The following is a 20732-nucleotide window of genomic DNA, read 5'->3' on the forward strand; positions in this document are numbered from 1 at the left end:
ATACATAGAGACAAGACACTCAACACATTTTTTCATTTTCTCACCCTGTCCTTTACCACAAAAAAAAAAATAAAAATTTTGAGTTTGGAAAAAAAAAGTTTAGGGTCGGCGCCGAAATTTAGGGTCGGTCGGGTGACCAGAAACAGACAATTTTTTTTTGTGTGGCCTAATTGGCGACGAATGCTGGATGATTACTATTTTTGTGCCAGGATTACTATTTTTGGGGCTGAGCATTACTCCAAAACACTTATGGGGGTAAACAGGTCTGATGACGCATTGTCAGTTATCATGTGCACATTGTAAAACCTGCAGGTTTAATGTTAAATCAGGTCATATTTATTGAAGTGTATGTGAACTTCTTAGTTTAGGTTTGCCTGTTAAGCTTAGCAGTGTTGTTTTCTAATCAAAATTTGTTTGGTTTTAATTAGCATGAACATGTTAAGTGGTTGACACATCCAAGAGAAAAACAATTATTTTCATGTCACGCACAATATTTTGCATTAAAACCTTTGCATAGAAACTTGCGTGTGTTGCATTAACTTATTTTTTCTTGAACATTTATATGTTGGATCATTTTGTGGACTTGAGTGTAGATGCACATACCAATGCATTTTCATTCAATCCAACTTTGATTTGACCGATGTCCATTAAAAGAAATGTGCATGCTCCTTGCAACCAACGCTGTATAAAAAGCTTGTTATGTTTATACTTTTTGGCATCACACTCTTCAGTTTACATTCTTAAAAGTCCAGCAATGCAAATGACTGATAACAGATTATTTATTTACACATAGTTCAGGCAACACTTAGTCTACCAAAGAAAAGTAACTGAACTTTGTTCCCTTTGTCCAAGTGTCGGGCTGAAAAACTTCTCTGGGGCTGGAATCAAACCCAAACAAGTCACAGTCCAAATACAACCATTTCTTTAACTTCAGTTTCATCTCCATGGAAACTGTGGAAAAGGCTTCTGCTAAAGCCTCTCTTTTCTGCTTGGCCATTTCAGTTTTACTGCCTGAACGTTCATGCGCATCTTGCGCTGCTGCTTCGAACGTTGACAGGGAGATATTGTTCATCGTCTCGCTTGTGAAAGGAAAGGACAGGGTCTTACTAATAACGCCTCTGACTTGCCACCGTTTCCAGACTCGACGGCATGCTTCATCTAAAGTCATGCACGAACGAACGCCGTGTGCTCTCTTCTCGAAGAGAGTCCTGAGATTGTTTCGGATCGTGTCATTCTGGAAGTTCCTCGCGTACTGTATAGGGGAGTGCAGAGCTTTGAGGATGAAGGGAAGGTCCTCTGAGATGGTCTCCAGATGCCCCACGTAAGTATAGTTGTAGACACAGAAGTTGCAGTGGTCGTGAGCGGGGATGAAGTGAGGTTCGCGGTGCGAGCGTGACGACTGGGAATGGAGGAAGTACAGGACGAACTCCGCAAAGGTGACGTCATGCCCACACCTCACACTCGGCTCAGACGGAGAGGGTCTGAAGTTCTCCGCCACGTAGGTGCCTATCCGCCTCCAGTACAATGGATTAGGCGCGAAAAGTTTATCCACGTAAGCGGAAAGCAGGCGAGAGTAAGGTTCACGAACGAAGACGAACAAGGTAGCGTCTCTCAGCTTGGACGGGTCCGGTTGTGCAATCACTGTTCTCTTCATTCTCATTTCTTCCCGTAGCCATGTCAGCACGCCTTTCCAGGTAGTGGAGCCACACTTCTGTATGGGGCAGTAGAACGCGCGCAGCTTGGGCATTCCCAGTAGGTTCACGCTTCGTCTCTGAAAGAGCGGTGAGTTAGCGTGTTGGCTGCACGCCTCTTGCAGACGGGCTTGACGGGATTTGAACCTTTGACGCACATTTTCGTCGTCTGCCAACGGTCTGTCTTTGTTGGCGTCTGCTTTGAAGATGGGCTTTTCATTGTGGATGTTGGCGTCTGCTTTGAAGATTGGCTGGAAGGTTTCTGGTGGATTTGTACTTCTGGAGCCCTCGTTCCAATCGAGGGTTGTCACGGAATGGTCTAGATTATTCCCTTGAGTCCTGCCTCCCATGTCTCCTGTTGTAGGGTAACTGGTTTCAAACGTGTCGATGTTTGGAAGTTTGTGTCCACTGTTTTCTGTTCTGAAGCTGCCGTCTTTGAAGCCTTGAATGGTGGGGATCTGGTGTTTGTTGTTTCTCTTGCTTGGAACTTCGCGTTCGATGTCATCTGTTGCAGTTGCTTCTGGGTCACTTAGTGTGGTCGTCCTGCCATTCCTGCTCGTCTGGAAAAAGAGAACTCTTTTTTCTGATACTAGTACTTTCTGATTTTTTGAGTGCCGAAGGCTTGAATGCGTTTTTGTGATTGTTTTTGCCAGGAAATAGTTAGTTTTGTTTTGGGTGCTCGTATTATTATAGTAGGATTGGATGCGTGTGCGCTGCGTGAATAGCCACAACGAAAAGCAGTCTTCGATTAGGCTAACCATTAAAAAATCTCTGCAAACATACCACACACACACACGCGCGCGCAAGCACACACTGAACTCCATGCGCACATACATATCACAAATAAAGAAAACACACACAACACCAACTGTTTGACCATGTATATTTCACCCATTGCACACCAAATTCGGTATTCATTACTCAAAACAAACACCGACAGCATGAATTATGCTTATTAATGGAGTATCATAAGTGTATCCAAATACAAAGCATAAAGTATTAAACATTTGTAAAGAATAAATATACATGTTTGCAGCAATATTCTTGCCTACTTTTTTCAAAAAGTTATAATTTGTGTCCTTTATAAGTACCAAGAATTTAGTCATTTCAGTGATCTTATCAAACGGATATGAATATAATACTATCGTTTAGAAAACTATCGCGATCGGTTGCGTGAGTATGATAAAGCAATAGTAGGTACATATACACATTTTGATCACTCTGAGCTACGAGAGTCCCGCACATGAACATATGCAAAAAAAGTAATCAAATGATCTACTTTTTTTTCTTCACGAAGTCGAAAAAGGTAAACGTAAATATGCGTTCCTTCCTGAGTGAAAAACCATGCATACCACCACAGTCCATTCTTTTACGCGGAATAATGTAAACATCCTTCCACACGAACACGTACAGAGAGGGATTGTTTTGCTGAATAAATTTGGTAAGTTGAAACTTGTGTGAGTTGAAAATTAATTTAACAAAGTAATCGAACTCGGCACAGGAAAGACCGTGTCGTTGATTGTTAGTTTATGTTCCAGATTTATCGTGGTGGTCATAAGAGTTGCATAAGAAGGAATTAACTCTCTCTCTCTCTCTCTCTCTCTCTCTCTCTCTCTCTCTCTCTCTCTCAGTCTCTCTCTCTCTCTCTCTCTCTCTCTCTCTCTCTCTCTCTCTCTCTCTCTCTCTCTCTCTCTCATTTTGTTTGCTTAGATCAGGACTAGCTGTAAGAAAGGTCCTACGGACCTAATGCTATCTTTCCTGTAATAAAGTTCAAAGTTAAAAAAAAAAGTTCTCTCGCTCACTCTCTCTTCGTCTCTCTCTCTCTAGCTTGTCACGCTTGTTTCTACCGCAACCCATAATTTTGTCTTACCACCGATTACGATTGGAACCCCCCCCCCTCCCACACACACACACATTGCACACACATTACACACTCACATAACACACACACACACATTGGACACACACAACAACAAAAATTAATAGCAATGCACACACATTTTTGATTTCCACTAAATGCTAGCAGACTCCCTGCTAAAACACCCTTCTCACATGAGCATAAAAGGTCTGTTTTGAGATCAGTTACTTTGTGAGACCAATGTCAAGCCAAAGGATATAATAATCATACGGTGAAAAGCAAGTAGCCTACAGTGGAACCCCCCCTCTTAAGACCTAAATAAATCTGAGAAAATCATGTCTTAAAATCGACTGAGGGAGTCTTATAATGGGGTTACTTTTACAGAAGTTGAGAACAGAAAATATAATTTAACAGTGTCTCAAACGTTTAAAATCAGGAGGCCATAAAAGAGAAGTTCCACTGTAACCAGAAAAGCGTGGTAAAACCTAGAGACTACTTCGTGCGGCGTCAAGAAATGAAGGGATTGCACACAAAACAATTCTATTCCTGAACCGCGTCAAATTACAGCAAGTCCTTCACGCAGACTTGAGTGCGTGGCAATTCTGACAGTCGATACAGCTATTAACAGAGACTGTATGCTCCAAAGTCTCTGACAGTCGATACCGGAATTAAGGTGGAGGTTAAAGTCAACTAATACGTGGGTTCTTCTTTGCTGCTGGCATAGACCTATCTAAATATAGGTCCCTGCTGCTGGTGACAAAAGGAGGGTTTGCTTAATGTCAACCAAATTTTCCTTGTATTTGTTTACGTTTTCACACTAGATGAGTAGAATTCAACTTCGATTGCATCCAAGAAGCAGTGTAAGCACTGCATTGAAAAAAAAAAATGTTTCATTTAGTTTTTATAGGTAAATTAAATTCGCGTGTCACGCAAATATGTCGACCCAAAACGGGAATGGTCATATGCTTGCTCATTGTACTAAAAGCTACTTTACAGCAGAAGTTTGTCTCCAACTGAAACTGGTCCATTTGAAGAGTTCAGATATTCAACCCAACCGCACCAGACAAGATTTTGAAATCAGCTGAGACAAGCAACGGTAAGAAAACAACTGACCTGAAGTGACCATAACGCACGTTTCATGCGGTGTCACATTCTGAAACGTGCGTTTATTTTGTTCTCAAACATATGCACTCTGTCAGATGGGGGTTTCAAGTAGATATTTTGGAAAAATAATTATGCCATGCAAATGGCGGCAATGATTAATATTTTGCTGATATCAATTTCCTCTAGCAGATAATCAAAACCAAACATGCGATCACGAGTACATAAGGGTGTAGACCAACTATTGTGGTGATACCCTCGCCGTCACACACAGCATGTACTTAAATCGGAAAAAAACCCTAATTATTTCATTCATCAGCGACTATTACGTGTTGGATCCAGTTATACACAGTGAGCCTTATGTTATATGAAAGGCAAGTGCAGAGTCTTAAGAACACAACGGTACCAAAAGTCAGTCAAGAAACGAAGAAACACGATGCAATTGACAATTGTTATTTTCCAACGTATAAGTTGACTTAACCTCCACCTTAGAGTGTCCCTGGCGTATCGCCTCTGTCGTTACAGCTTGGACCAGAGACAGTATACTCCAAAGTCTCTAGCTCTGCTAGTACGTAATTACTATCTACGACCGTAATGCGCCCACTACGCAGCTACACAGCTAGTAACAGAGACTGCATGTATACCCCCAAATCTCTGCTTGTAATTACTATCTACGACCGTAATGCGCCCACTGCGAAGCTACACAGCTAGTAGTAACAGAGACTGTATACCCCAAAGTCTCTGCTTGTAATTACTATCTACGACCGTAATGCGCCCTCTACGAAGCTATACAGCTAGTAACAGAGACTGTATACCACAAAGTCTCTGCTTGTAATTACTATCTACGACCGTAATGCGCCCACTACGAAGCTACACAGCTAGTAACAGAGACTGTATACCCCAAAGTCTCTGCTTGTAATTACTATCTACGACCGTAATGCGCCCACTACGAAGCTACACAATATATTTCAGCTCAATCTGGAAACAACAGACACCTGAGTGCGAACTTTGGGGTAGACAACCAAACAGGAGCCTGTGCACCAACGGATAACGGGGGGGGGGGGGGGGGGGGGGGGGGGTGTGCAAGTGTTTTGCGGCTACCGAAAGTTTTTCTCCAAATATGTAGTATAAGTGTCTTAAAGGGAATTTAAAAAGTGGGATGGTAATAATAGCAAACATCATCATCATCCATCATCATCGTTGTCTTCAGCATGAGGAGGCAGAAAGTTCAAGAGATCACGTAAAATGGAAGAGGTTACCCGCTTGAAAGTGAACCAGACTTTTTGAAAATGTTCCTAAGAAAGCTAAGTTGTTTTTTTCGTACCGCAGATTCATGTCTGGTACACTTTCGAACTAACTTAGACTAAAATAATTGGCGTGTTTGGCAGTTCAACTGTACAGCTGATCATGGATTCGGCGATCGTGCTCGCCTCTTCCAACCCTGTATAAAAAAAAATTCACAAATACGAATCGTGAATTTCACAAAAATCGGTTCTGTCAAACGAAATATCAACCGATAGGTGCGACCTGGTTTTCATTTTCGATATGTTCAGATTGTTACAAGTGAAACACCAACAGTGAGCGGCCTTTTAGGAAGTAAGTTCTAAAAAAAAAAAAAAAAAAAAATTCAGTCTGCAGAGAAAGTAGTGCAGGTTGTGGATTTTTGGTATTTGTGCAAATGGAGGAATGACCTTATCCCACGGAAAAGCCTGGAGACCCGGAGAGTCGAATCGTTAACGTGGGAAAGACTGAAAGAGACAAACTCCGGAAATAACTCCACGTGTTCCATACGTCCCACGCTATAATGATTGTCCTATAATGTCGCGTGAAAAGGCTTGACTCACTAAAAGCAAGAGTATTCACTATTTCCCAACCCATACAAACCCGACAGTTATTTTCGAGTATCGTCTTTTGTGGCTTTACTATTAATCTTTGCCTCAGTCGAAATAGCTATACCTATCATGTGAACTGCTTAATTGTGGCTTTACTAATCTTTGCCTAGGTCGAAATAGCTATACCCATCATGTGTTTGAACAGGACCGGAGGGAAATACACTCTCAGGATGCGGATCAAACCCGAAAAGAGCAAAGTCTAAAAAGAGAAGCTTCTGTATTTCCAGCCTGTCTTCGAGCGGCACGGAAGCAAAGGCTTCTCTCAGGGCTGCAGTCTTCTGCAGCTTTTGTTGCTCTTTAGGCCCTGATCTTTCCAGGGCGGCTTCTCCCAGTTTCACGAACTCTTCCTTGGTGATGTTTTCAGCCTCATCGGCGGTGATCGGCACGGGCTCTCGCTTGCTGATGATGCCGCGGATGTGCCACTTCTTCCACAGCCGGAGGCAGGCCTCCTTCATGCTCATGCATTTGCTGACTCCCTTCCTCATGGCTTTCAGCACCCAGCCGGCGTTGTCGGACAGCGTGTTGTTGTTGTAGTTCTGAGTGTAGTTGTATGCGGTCTGGGAGACGCGCAGCAGGTAAGGCATGTCCTCCCCCAAGGTCTCTAGGTGACCCACGTGGGTGTATGGAATCTTGCACATGCTGCAGTGGTCGTGGGTGGGGATGAAGTGGCCGTCGCGGTGCTCCCCGGTCGTCTGCGCGTGAATGACGTAACGGATGAACTCGGGAAAGGTGACGTCATGACCGCAGCGCAGGCTGGTCTCTGAGGCGTTCTTGCGGAACATCCTGATGATGTGCTTGCCCGTCATGCCCCAGAACAGTGTGTTGGGCGAGAAGAGTTTGTCCACATAGGCCGAGAGCAGACGTGAGTACGGCTCACGCACGAACACGAACACCACGTCATTCTTGGCCTTCCCAGCCTTCATTTCTCTCAGTCCCCTCCTTTTCATGGTACCGCGAATGTTTTTGAAGATACTGCTCCAGGTGGTGGAGCCAGTCTTCTGGATGGGGCAGTACCCGACACTGACGTTCATCAAGGGCGGAAAGCGACCTAGGCGACGAATTGGGTGTCTGGTGCGCCTGAACATGGCAGACTTGCCGTAGAGTTTGCATGCCTCTCGCAAGGCGTGTGCACGCCGCTCAAACCTCTGCGCGACCTCGCCGTGTTCCAAACGATGTTCCCGTGCATGTCGGTCGTCTTGTCCCGGCCCATCTTGCCTTGAAGGGTGGTCTTCCTCTCGGCCTTGTTTTTGTGGACTGTGTGCAGGCGTGTAAAAGTCCTGCGGGCCATATGAAGACAGCCCGCCGACCTGTGGCCGATGAACAGGAGTTAATTAAGGTATACTCAATGTTTGGTGTGAACAGAATTCTATTTAAATAATTATAATTCATAAATTAAATAGATTTTACTCGATTTTGTTTTATTTAAACATACTTTTATTCAAAATAAATAGCATGAACAAATTTGCAACGTGTAGTTAGGTCACGAACTAGTGCAGAAGCTAGATCCCCCCCCCCCCCCAAACAAAAAAAAAAAAAAAAAAAGTCAATGTTTACTACAAAGCTTACGCATGCATACAAGCACTACACCAAATAAACTTTTAAAAGTCGAAACGAAACAAACGCACAGATAATGTGATTTTTTAATCGTTATGTAACATTAAAGTGGTTGACAAAAGAGCGTGCGCTAAAAAGTTCGTTTAAGAACTGAGATAAATGACACGGCAGAAGAAGCAGACACCATCCAATACCAAATGTTAAGGCAACACTTTCTTCTGCATGGTTGCACACACAATCACACACACACACACACACACACACACACACACACACACACACACACACACGCGCACGCATCAACCCACGCAAGCACGTACACCCGAACTCCCACACACTGGAATATCTCTGCTAACACACACACACACACACACACACACACACACATCCGTGTACACACACGTACACACGCGCATGCATGTGCGCGCGAACATATACACTCACGCGCAAACATACAAATCACAATTAAAGAAAACACACACAACACCAACTGTTTGACCATGTATATTTCACCCATTGCACACCAAATTCGGTATACATTACTCAAAACAAACACCGACAGCATGAATTATGGTTATTAATGGAGTATCATAAGTGTATCCAAATACAAAGCATAAACATTTGTAAAGAATAAACATACATTTTTGCGGCAATATTCTTGCCTACTTTTTTCATTTTTTTTAATGAGTGTCATTAAGGGCCAAGAATTTAGTCATTTCAGTGATCTTATCAAACGGATATGAATATATAACTGTCGTTTTGAAAGCTATCGCATATCGGTTGCGTGAGCATAATAAAGCAAGTACTTGTATACACATTTTACTCACTTTGAGCTACAAGAGTCCCGCACATGAACATGCAAAAAAAGTAATCAAATGATATATATACATTTTTCTTCACGAAGTCGAATAAGGTAAAGGTAAATATGCGTTCCTTCCTGTGTGAATAACCATGCATACCACCACAGCCACCGGCACGGTTGGCCTAGTGGTAAGGCGTCCGCCCCGGTGTAGGATCCGGTCCGGTCCCCCCTCTGAAGTAGTCCCCCGGGGGACCAATTCGTGGCAAAAACTGCTCTATAATGGACATCCAGCCTCGTTTTTCTTAGGCATTCAAGCCATTTTCAATCTATATCTTCGTCCGGTATTATGTAGTGCACAGACAGCAATCTCTTTGTTTGACTATATTTTGCAGAAAATAAAATAGATCTGATTTATAATGCCGTTCAAAAGAAAAATCACATGAAATAAAATGAATAATAAATAAATACTGATAAGAAGAAATGAAACCAGTCTCTGATTCTTTCCTTTCTTTTCTCTAAAATTGCTGGTAACATTACTAACATTGTAACAAGAAAAACGAGGCTGGATGTCTAGGGGGGGACCATTATAGAGCAGTTTTTGCCACGAATTGGTCCCCCGGGGGACTACTTCAGAGGGGCGACCGGACCGGATCCTACACCGGGTTCGAACCCCGGCCGGGTCATACCTAAGATTTTAAATTTGGCAATCTAGTGGCTGCTCCGCCTGGCGTCTGGCATTATGGGGTTAGTGCTAGGACTGGTTGGTCCGGTGTCAGAATAATGTGACTGGGTGAGACATGAAGCCTGTGCTGCGACTTCTTTTCTTGTGTGTGGCGCACGTTATATGTCAAAGCAGCGCTGCCCTGACATGGCCCTTCGTGGTCGGCTGGGCGTTAAGCAAACAAACAAACAAACAAACAAACTACCACAGCCCTGTCCATGCTTTCACGCTTAATAATGTAGCCTAAGCATCCTTCCACATGAACACGCAAACAAAGTCAACAGCCTGGCAGCGTGCTCCGCAGAGAGGGAATGTTTTGCTGAATACATTTGGTATGTTGAAACTTGCGTGAGTTAAACATTAATTAAACAAAGTATTGGAACTCAGCACAGGAAAAACCGTGTTTTATGTTCCAGTTAAAGGGTGATCGTATTCCAATCATGTCTTAAAAACGAGGGAGCCTTAAAAGACAGGTTCCACTGTAACCAGAAAAGCGTGTTTAAAGCTAGAGACTACTTAGTACGGCGTCAAGAAATGAAGGGAATGCACACACAATGGACTGGGTGGCCGAGTGGTAACGCACTTGCGCTCGGAAGCGAGAGGTTGCGAGTTCGACCCTGGGTCAGGGCGTTAGCAATTCCCCCCCCCCCCCTCCCCCCCTTTCCTAACCTAGGTGGTGGGTTCAAGTGCTTGTCTTTCGGATGAGACGAAAAACCGAGGTCCCTTCGTGTACACTACATTGGGGTGTGCACGTTAAAGATCCCACGATTGACAAAAGGGTCTTTCCTGGCAAAATTGTATAGGCATAGATAAAAAAAAATGTCCACCAAAATACCCGTGTGGCTTGGAATAATAGGCCGTGAAAAGTAGGATATGCGCCGAAATGGCTGCGATCTGCTGGTCGATGTGAATGCGTGATGTATTGTGTAAAAAATTCCATCTCACACGGCATAAATAGATCCCTGCGCCTTGAGTCCGAGTCTGGAGATACGCGCGCGATATAAGACTTCATATAATAAACAAAACACTTCTATTCCTGAACCGCGTCAATTTCCAGCAAGTGCTGTCACAGACTTGAGTGCATGGTAATTGTGACAGTCGATACTGCTATTAATAGAGACTGTATGCTCCGAAGTCTCTGTTAGTAATTACTATCTATGACCGTAATGCGCCCACTACGAAGCTACACAATACATTTCAGCTCAATCTTGAAACAACAGACACCTGAGTGCGAACTTAGGGATAGACAAAGAAACTGGAACCTGTACACCCAAGGGGAGGGGGGGGGGGGGATGGGGGGGGGGGGGGGGGGTGGATACAAGTAATTTGCGACTACCGAAAGTTTTTCTCCAAACATTTAGTATAAGTGTCTTAAAGTGGATTTAAATGTGGGATAGTAATAATAACACTCATCATCATCATCCATCGTCATCATCATCCTTCATCATCATCCATCATCCTTCGTCATCATCATCATCCTTCATCATCATCCATCATCCTTCGTCATCATCATCATCCTTCATCATCATCCATCATCCTTCGTCATCATCATCATCCTTCATCATCATCCATCATCCTTCGTCATCATCATCATCCTTCATCATCATCCATCATCCTTCGTCATCATCCATCCTCCTCCTCCATCATCATCATCCATGATCATTGTTGTCTTCAGCAAGAGAAGGTAGACGATCAAGAGATCACACAAAATGGAAGAGGGTATACCCGCTTGAAAGTGAACCAGACTTTCTGAAAATGTTCCTGAGTAAGCTAAGTCTTTTTTCCCTTTCCGCAGATTCATGTCTGGTACACTTTCGAACTAACTTAGACTAAAATAATTGGCGTGTTTGGCAGTTCAACTGTACAGCTGATCATAAATATGGATTCTGTGATCGTGCTCGCCTCTTCCAACCCTATATACATTTTTGTCACAAATACGAATCGTGGATTTCACAAAAATAGGTGCGACCCGGTTTTTATTTTCGATATTTTCAGATTGTTACAAGTGAAACACCAACAGTGAGCAGCCTTTTAAGAAGTAAGTTCTAACAAAGAAATCCAGTCTGCAGAGAAAGTAGTGCAGGCTGCGGATTTTTGGTATGTGTGCAAATGGAGGAATGACCTTATCCCACGGAAAAGCCTGGAGAGCTGGAGAGTCGAATCGTTAACGTGGGAAAGACTGAAATATATAAACTCTGAAAATAACTCCACGTGTTCCAGCCGTCCCTCGCTTATATAATCACGACGTATATTCGTCTATACCGAGAGCGCACTTCCGGACCGTGGAAGTAAAGCGTTCCCGCCAACATCACGGTTAGTGTCCTCAATTCAAAGCAAACTGTGTCTCTTTGAAAATACCTACAGCCTTCATTTATGGTTGTGTGGAAGCATAAGGTATGCACCTGATACAAGTGTGGTTTTCAGCGAGAAATAAACACTTAAACGAACATACGAACCGATTTGCTGTAGATCCGTCCATATTTTAAAATGTTCGTCCACTTTCATCTCATCCTGCACGACTCCTTGTCGATAAATAGACTGCTACGCCTGACTATTATTTTCATTGATGTGTCCCGCGCAGTTATGTGCCATTTTACTATTTTAAACGGACTGGATTTTGCTAAAATTCAAAAGAAATGAAGCAGTCAAAACTGTGTGGTATCGCAACCCCGCAACGCCTGGATCGGAATAAAATTGCCTCCGTGTTGGAGACTATACACAGCATCACGATCATTGATTGAGCTAAAGAGTTCGGGTGCGGAGGCGCACGCTCGATATAGCCTTGCATATACGGGGTGTATGATAACTGGCCTATAATGTCGCGTGGGAAAGTTTGACTCATCAAAAGCAAGAGTATTCACTGTTTTCCAACCCATACAAACCCGACAGTTATTTTTGAGTAGCGTCTTTTGTGGCTTTACTAATCTTTGCCTGAGTCCAAATAGCTATACCCATTATGTCAAATGTTAAACTGTGGCTGTACTAATCTTTGCCAAGGTCGAAATAGCTATACCCATCATGTGTTTGAACAGGACCGGAGGGAAATACACTCTCAGGATGCGGATCAAACCCGAAAAGAGCAAAGTCTAAAAAGAGAAGCTTCTGTATTTCCAGCCTGTCTTCGAGCGGCACGGAAGCAAAGGCTTCTCTCAGGGCTGCAGTCTTCTGCAGCTTTCGTTGCTCTTTAGGTCCTGATCTTTCCAGGGCGGCCTCTCCCAGTTTCACGAACTCTTCCTTGGTGATGTTTTCAGCCTCCTCAGCGGTGACCGGCACGGGCTCTCGCTTGCTGATGATGCCGCGGATGTGCCACTTCTTCCACAGCCGGAGGCAGGCCTCCTTCATGCTCATGCATTTGCTGACTCCCTTCCTCATGGCTTTCAGCACCCAGCCGGCGTTGTTGGACAGCGTGCTGTTGTTGAAGTTCTGAGTGTAGTTGTATGCGGTCTGGGAGACGCGCAGCAGGTAAGGCATGTCCTCCCCCAAGGTCTCCAGGTGACCCACGTGGGTGTATGGAACCTTGCACATGCTGCAGTGATCGTGGGTGGGGATGAAGTGGCCGTCGCGGTGCTCCCCGGTCGTCTGCGCGTGGATGACGTAACGGATGAACTCGGGAAAGGTGACGTCATGACCGCAGCGCAGGCTGGTCTCTGAGGCGTTCTTCCGGAACATCTTGATGATGTGCTTGCCCGTCATGCCCCAGAACAGCGTGTTGGGCGAGAAGAGTTTGTCCACATAGGCCGAGAGCAGACGTGAGTACGGCTCACGCACGAACACGAACAACACGTCATTCTCGGCCTTCCCCTCTATCATCTCTTTTAGTCCCCTCCCTTTCATGGTACCGCGAATATTTTTGAAGATACCGCTCCAGGTGGTGGAGCCAGTCTTCTGGATGGGGCAGTACCCGACACTGACGTTCATCAAGGGCGGAAAGGGACCTAGGCGATTAATTGGGTGTCTGGTGTGTCTGAACAATGAAGAGTTGCCGTAGAGTTTGCATGCCTCTCGCAAGGTTTGTACACGCCGCTCAAACCTCTGCGCGACCTCGTCGTGTTCCAGACGATGTTCCCGTGCATGTTGGTCGTCTTGTCCTGGCCCATCTTGCCTTGAAGGGTGGTCTTCCTCTCGGCCTTGTTTCTGCGGACTGTGTGCAGGCGTGTAAAAGTCCTGCGGGCCATATGAAGACAGCCCGCCGACCTGTGGCCGATGAACAGGAGTTATGGTATACTCAATGTTTGTTGTAAACAGAATTCTATTCAAATAATTATATTAATGATATATTAAATAGGTTATACCTTTATTTGAACAGAATTGTATTCCAAAGAACTAGCATGAAACAATTTGCAACGTGTAGTAAGGTCACGAACTAGAGCAGAAGCTTGTATTACCAGACCCCCCAAATTGTCAATGTTTACAACAAAGCTTACGCATACAGTCACCACACTAAATAAAGAAAATAATAAAACGAAAATAACGCACAGATTATGTAATTTTTTAATTGTTATGTAAGATTAAAGTGGTTGACAAAAAAGTGTGTGGTAAAATGTTCCATTAAGAACTGAGATAACTGACACGGTAGAAGAAGCAGACACCATCCAATACCAAATGTTAAGGCAACACTTTCTTCTGCACGGTTGCACACACAATGACACACACACACAAATACACGCACACACACACACACACACACAAACACGCGCGCACCCACGCACGCACACACGAACTCACACACACACGCGAGCACAAACATCTGAGACTCTCCTTTGACAGTAACAATTTAAAACTTGAAATAACTGGAATCCTTCTCCTGGTCAGGAATGGGATTTTTGCTGAACACTTCTTCCGGTTCAGGATCAAAGCCGAACATGTAGAAATCCAGGAACAGCAGTTCACGAAGCTTCTCAATATCATGAAAGGGAACAAGGGAGTACGCTTCCATCAGAGCCTCTTTCTTCTGCTTCTTCCTATCCGACTGCCTGCCTGATCTGTTCATCACTGTTACAGCGGCTTGAAAGATCTCGTCTTGAGAGACAGTTTCGGCCTGCTCAGGGCTAAAAGGGAAAGGGTCAGACTTTGAGATTAGACCGCGGATGTGCCACTTCTTCCACAGTCTTCGGCCTGCTTCGTCCATGCTCATGCAATTCTTGATGCCTTTTTTCATTCGGTTGAAGATCCAGGCAGCGTTGTTCTCTAGGGTAGAATGCTCAAACTCTTTGGTGAGGTTAGACATGTCTGCATCGTGAATGAGTTTTAACAAGAATGGCATGTCCTCCCCCAACGTTTCAAGATGTCCGATGTACTCGTATTTCTTCTCGCACAAGTCGCAATGATCGTGAGTTGGAACGAAGTGGCCGTCTCGGTGAGCTCCCGTTTCCTGCGCGTGGATGACGTAACGGATGAACTCTGGGAAAGTGACGTCATGGCCACATCTAAGGCTTTGAGCGGAGGGGTTGTCACGGAAGTTCTTGATGACGTATTTCCCTGTCTTAGTCCAGAAAAGAGTATTGGGAGCGAACAGTTTGTCAACGTAAGCGGAAAGAAGTCTCGAGTAAGGCTTTCGAACGAAGACAAAACTAACCTCTTGCAGAGACGACGAACTGTTGTTTGCTGCTTTTGTTCTTGAGTACTTCATGGCTGCAGCATTCAAGGCCGTTTTGTTCTCGTTGGAATGAAAACCGTCAGCAGAAAATACTTTGTGCCTCTGCGTTCTCTGCTGGCGAATGGCCTTTAGCAGATTTGCCCAAGTTGTAGAGCCAGTTTTCTGAATGGGGCAATACCTCACGCGTACGTTGCTTGACGGCCAGAACGTGGGCACTGTAGCAACACGGGTCTTCACTTTCCGAAACAGTGAAGCATTTCCAAAGCGCCGACAAGCTTGTTGTAGAATTTCTCGACGGAGTGAGAAACGTTTTTCCATTTCTTCTGTTGTCATAGGACGTCTGCTCGCTGTTGTGTCATTCTGAAAGTCTTCTGCAGAATTTTTATTGTGAATGGCATTGCTTAAATTCTTAAGAAGAGAGAGGTATTGGAACTCCTGATTACCTGAATGTTCGCCTGGGATTTTGTGGTCAGAAATGATATATTTTTGAGTTTTAGTACCTGTTCTAGTATTACTTAGTCCAAATGTGTCTTTTTCTATATCCCTTGACAAATCCAAAGAGAAATTTCGACCGTGAACAAGTATTTCCTTTTCAACCCAAGGGTTGCCTGTTAGAAGTTTCCTGCTTTCTATCTGGCGTGGATAACCCCGATTTTCTTGATGTCTGCGAGCTTGTTGCTTGGTGATCTTGGCTCCCAGTCTTCCTCTCCCGGTCGTCCAGGTACTGCCAAGACCATTCTGTTGTTGTTTCGACAGTGCCATGTCCTCCACCAGAGCGCGGAAGCATAGTTTGATCTCGTCCTCAGATCGTCCAACAGCAGGCTGACATCTGGTCGGAGAACCAATGGAAACTACTGACTCCGCCTGTTGGAAGAAATTTGACTCTGTCAGTTGTTTAGGGTTGTTGTATAGGTGATGGTCCTCAAAGCATTTGTCCCCTCTTGTTTAGTAGTGAGCAAACTCAACAAACCAAATGCAATCGACACAACAATTAGCAACCTCGCCATTTAGTGGTTACTGCACCTTCTTTGTTAGTCAGTGAGTGAGTGAAAAGATGCCATTGCATGACAGGAATCAGCTTGCCATCGACCTGCGTTTTGCTACTAACACACTTTTGTGATAGTGCGTGTGGATTGCGGTGGGTGGGTGGGGGTGGGGGGTAAATTAATAATGATATTGGTGAAACTGCTCAAGTTTATCAAATTACGTCAGGTTACTGATTTATTGTATAAGTCAGGATAAATCATGCGGTCCCGTATAGCCACATAGGTTAAAGGGACGTTAACAAACAACAATCTAAAGGTCCGGCTACAAATGAAGTAACGACCTGATCTGCTGACATGCCAATGAGGGGAAATCTCGTTGGACCTACTGAGACCCTCCCGCGTACTGCAGCATTTGCCAGGGCCTCAGGAGTAGCTGTCTGAGCAAACGACGACGAAGAAGAACTTTTTTTCTGCAAAACCAACTCAACGATGATAATGATGAAACTGCTTAGGGATACCATATGACGTCAGATTGCAGTTTTGTTTTGATGCTTGCGAAACACAAAATGTTAGGTAGCATGTGGTAAGTCCAGGTTGTGCAGTCATACGCTTTGATTATTGATGAATTATTATCCACACACTGTTAGTATTAACATCAGTTAAATCCATTTCCTGTGATGTATGACGTCAGCGATGGTGATGACGTAAGCGTGGACCCGAGAGTAAAAACATCTTCCCATAGTTTTGGGTCCGCCAACACCGACAATAGTGAAGAGCAAGAGAACGATGACGTTGGTTATAACGATGGCGCAGATGTAAGCTGTGTTTTTTTCATTCAGGCATGTTAAAGACGCGGACCATACCAAACATGCAGAACTGTAAATATGTTTCTCAACGAAGCCGATGTAGAACAAACAAATGATGAGTATTAGTAAAGTTTGCCACCACAAGGCTGATTCCTTAGCGCGGTGTGGTGGTTTGAGTGCCTCGATGACCCGGAGAGCTATGCCAGCGGGAGTGTAAACTCCTGGTAGGGCCACCCAAGCTGGACAGGTCAAAGAGTAGAGGTCAGACTAATTCAGCCACCTCTCCCCGAGGCTAATGGGGTATGAGAAGGATCACTCAGACAAAAAAACAAGGACGGGGGACGTTCTGCAGCCATGGACGGCAAGTCTCCTACGACAAGGAAAAGTCGGAGAAGAAACCACTGCTGAAGACGGATGCGCTGGGCCAAAGTGCGCGTAACGACAGTGCAACGCATTTCACTCCCATGATGGACAACGACGATTCAACACGTGATGGTGCTCTGCCTGTGGAGTCCCCCCGGGCTGGTAGAGTGCCGGGCCCTATGCCTCAAAGGGGCCCAACCCAAGCTACCGGAGGTCACCCCGTCCCGCCGCGAGGAGCCAGGCTACGGAGGCGGAGGGTAAATGCTACTGGCCAAAGAAGAACAACAAGCGCGCAGGAGACTCCTCGACCGCTGAACATTCTTCAATGGAATGCGGAAGGAGTGTACAACAAAAAGCTTCCTCTTACTGAAAGACTGTATGCCGACAATATTGATGTAGCTTGTATCCAAGAAACGCACATGAATCCGAACCACCGGTTCACCATCAGAGGATACCAAACCTGCAGACAGGACAGAGAAGGAAGACACAAAGGAGGAGTGCTGATGCTCATCAAGAACAGTATACCAGCACAAGAAATCAAAGTGGACACAAATCAGCAAGCTGAAGTCCAAGGAGTCAAAATCACAGTGGACAGCTCTGTCATTACCATCTACAACCTGTACTGCCCCCCAGACAAAGAACTTTCCTTGCAGTATCTGGAAAATCTACCAGCCGAGAGCTGTTTGGTTGTTGGCGATTTCAACAGCCACTCAACTTGTTGGGGCTACGAGGAGACGGACAGAAGAGGAGAGGAAGTGGAGGACTGGCAGATCGACGCTCAAATGATACTGCTGAACGATCCAGAAGACCCACCCACCTTCTTCTCACGCAGGTGGCTGTCGACTTCCACCCCAGACCTTGCCTTTGCAACTGATGACCTCTCCAAGAAAACCACAAGAGGGATACTGAGCCAGTTAGGAGGCAGCGACCACCGGCCAGTGAAGCTGGCCATCAACTTGCAGTACAGGCCACAGAACAGTACAACGTTTCCAAGATGGAACTACAAGAAGGCAGTCTGGAACGTATTTGCGAGCCTCACAGACCTCTACACCAGGGGCCTGAAGACAGACGACCTGAACATCAACCGGGTCACCAGGAACTTCAACCAGGCCATCCTGAAAGCAGCTTCAGAAACAATCCCACGGGGCGCACGCAAGAACTACAGGCCCTACTGGACGGAAGAGCTTCAGGAGCTTGAGGATGAAGTCAGCAGTATCAGAGAAGAAGTGGAGGAGAACCCCTCTGTTGACAACAACATCACCCTGAAAGCAGCCACTGCCAAGTACAGGAGAGCCTACCTCCAAGCAGCAAGATCAAGCTGGAGGGAGAAGACGGAGAAGCTGAACCTAGAAAGGGACGGCAACAAGCTGTGGAAGCTGACGAAAGCCATGAACGGCGAAGACACAAGAGCAGCGACAATCACCATCTCGCAGGGCCAAGAGTTGCTGACAGGAAGAAAGGCTGCCAACCTTTTCATTGACAACTACGAGAAAGTCAGCAACATCACTGTACCAGAAGAAAGAAGAGCAGAGATAGGAGGAGAGAACCTCCAATGAGCATCAGCCAGAGGAACACATGAACAAGCCGTTCAACCATCAGGAGCTGGCAGATGCCATGAAAGCCTTGCATGAAAGAAAGTCGCCAGGGCCAGACAAGATCACCAACGAGATGCTTCTACATTTAGGCACAAGGGCAAAAACACAGCTACTGAAGCTCTACAACAACAGCTGGAAGACTGGCCATGTCCCGCAAGTCTGGCGAGAAGCTGATATGGTCCCGATCCACAAGAAGGGCAAAGACCGAGCAAAGGTGGACTCATACAGACCCATCAGCCTCACTAGCTGCGTGGGAAAACTCATGGAACGGCTGATCAACACCAGGCTCACTTGGCATCTGGAGAAGAACAACACCTTTTCTCCAGAACAGGCCGGCTTCAGGCAACATCGCTCGACCGAGGACCAGGTGGCATACATCGCCCAGAAGATCGAAGATGGCTACCAGGACAAGAAACACACCCTGACGATCTGGATTGACATGGAGAAGGCCTTTGACAAGGTCTGGAAGGAAGGGCTGAAGCTGAAACTCCAGAAGAGTGGCGTGGCCGGATGTATGTTCCAGTGGATTTGCCAGTACTTGAACAACAGGAAAGCAAAAGTCCATGTAAGCGGGCAGTACAGCCGGAAGAAGACGCTGAAAGACGGAGTCCCACAGGGTGGAGTCCTCAGCCCCACCTTGTTCCTAGTCTTCATCAACGACATCGTCAAGGACCTCCCTCGAAATGTCCATGGAGCCATCTACGCGGACGATCTTGCACTCTGGTGCTCGGAAGAGCACATCACAACAGCAAACTACAGGATGCAAGAGGCGCTGAAAGTGCTTGAGGACTGGACAAAGAAGTGGCTCGTCAACATCAACACCAGGAAGACCACTTACACGATCTTTAGTCTGTCCCCGAAAGAACTGAAGGCCAACCTCAAGCTCTGCGGACAGACGCTGCAGGCTGACAACACCCCCACGTACCTTGGCGTGACCTTTGACAGGCGACTCACCTGGAAACAGCAGACAGAGAAAGTCGAAGCCAGAGCCAAGCTAAGGTTAGCACTAATGAAAAAGCTAACTGGCACAACGTGGGGCGCAGATGCAGCAATCCTCAAGAAGATGTACGTGGGCAGCGTCAGACCAGTACTTGAGTACGGAGTGACGGCATGGGGCACAGCAGCCAAGTCAAATTTTGACAGAGTCAGCAAGGTGCAGAACCAGGCGGCCAGAATCATCACTGGCGCCATGCGGTCAACCCCTATCCAAGAGCTGGAAAACATCATGGGCCTTGAGCCCATGGAAGACAGAAGGGACACCAAACTCCTCACCCAGGCAGCTAAATTCAAACGACTGCCAACTCACCCCATGAAAGACAGACTGTGCCAACCAACAAAAGGAAGACTGAAGAGAGGAAGCTTCATCCACCAGACGAGGGTGTTGGAAAGGAGACACCAAGATATCCTGGACCAACAACCCAAAGATATCCCCCAATACCTTGAAAACCCAAGCTGGAGTGATGAAGGAAGACCCCAGATACGCTGCAGTATTCCTGGCGTTGGCAAGAAAGACTCCCACAGCTGTGCTGAACTGAAGTCTCTCACCATTGAACACATCCACAACTCCTACCCCCAACGCCAATGGACTCATGTATATACACTGACGGATCTGCCGACCAGGCTGTCAGAAGTGGTGGTGCCGGAAATTACATAAAGTACCCAGGAGGTCGAGAAGAAGAACACATCTCCCTCGCTACCGGCCTCTACTCCACCAACTTCAAGGCTGAAGCAGTAGCGCTCCAGACAGGTGCAGCCCACATTGAGCAC

General features: G+C 45.7%; 2 protein-coding genes across 4 annotated transcripts in view; both read right to left on the reverse strand.

Annotated features, from left to right (window-relative positions):
- Positions 1 to 769: 769 nt before the first annotated feature.
- Positions 770 to 20732, reverse strand: part of LOC138976511 (carbohydrate sulfotransferase 8-like) — a 33871-nt gene continuing 13908 nt past the window's right edge. The window contains exon 4 of one of the 3 annotated variants that reach the window (XM_070349382.1): positions 770 to 2251. In XM_070349382.1, the coding sequence (XP_070205483.1) occupies positions 806 to 2251 (1446 nt within the window). In that variant the 3' untranslated portion in view covers positions 770 to 805. Of the gene's footprint in view, positions 2252 to 10935; positions 13814 to 14101; positions 16080 to 20732 lie in introns of those variants that run through there. The other 2 variants (XM_070349386.1, XM_070349378.1) reach the window with 2 other exon arrangements.
- On the reverse strand, positions 5759 to 8052 carry LOC138958330 (uncharacterized). The gene has a single exon (XM_070329447.1). It carries the CDS (start codon positions 7625 to 7627, stop codon positions 6638 to 6640), a length of 990 nt encoding a protein of 329 aa, XP_070185548.1. The 5' UTR covers positions 7628 to 8052; the 3' UTR covers positions 5759 to 6637.

This window comes from Littorina saxatilis, linkage group LG1, assembly GCF_037325665.1.
Source record: "Littorina saxatilis isolate snail1 linkage group LG1, US_GU_Lsax_2.0, whole genome shotgun sequence".
In the NCBI taxonomy this organism is placed as follows: Eukaryota; Metazoa; Mollusca; class Gastropoda; order Littorinimorpha; family Littorinidae; genus Littorina; species Littorina saxatilis.

Coding starts and splice junctions, on each gene's coding strand:
- LOC138958330 (XM_070329447.1), bottom strand. CDS start 7,627: ATGTTCAGGCGCACCAGACACCCAATTCGTCGCCTAGGTCGCTTTCCG.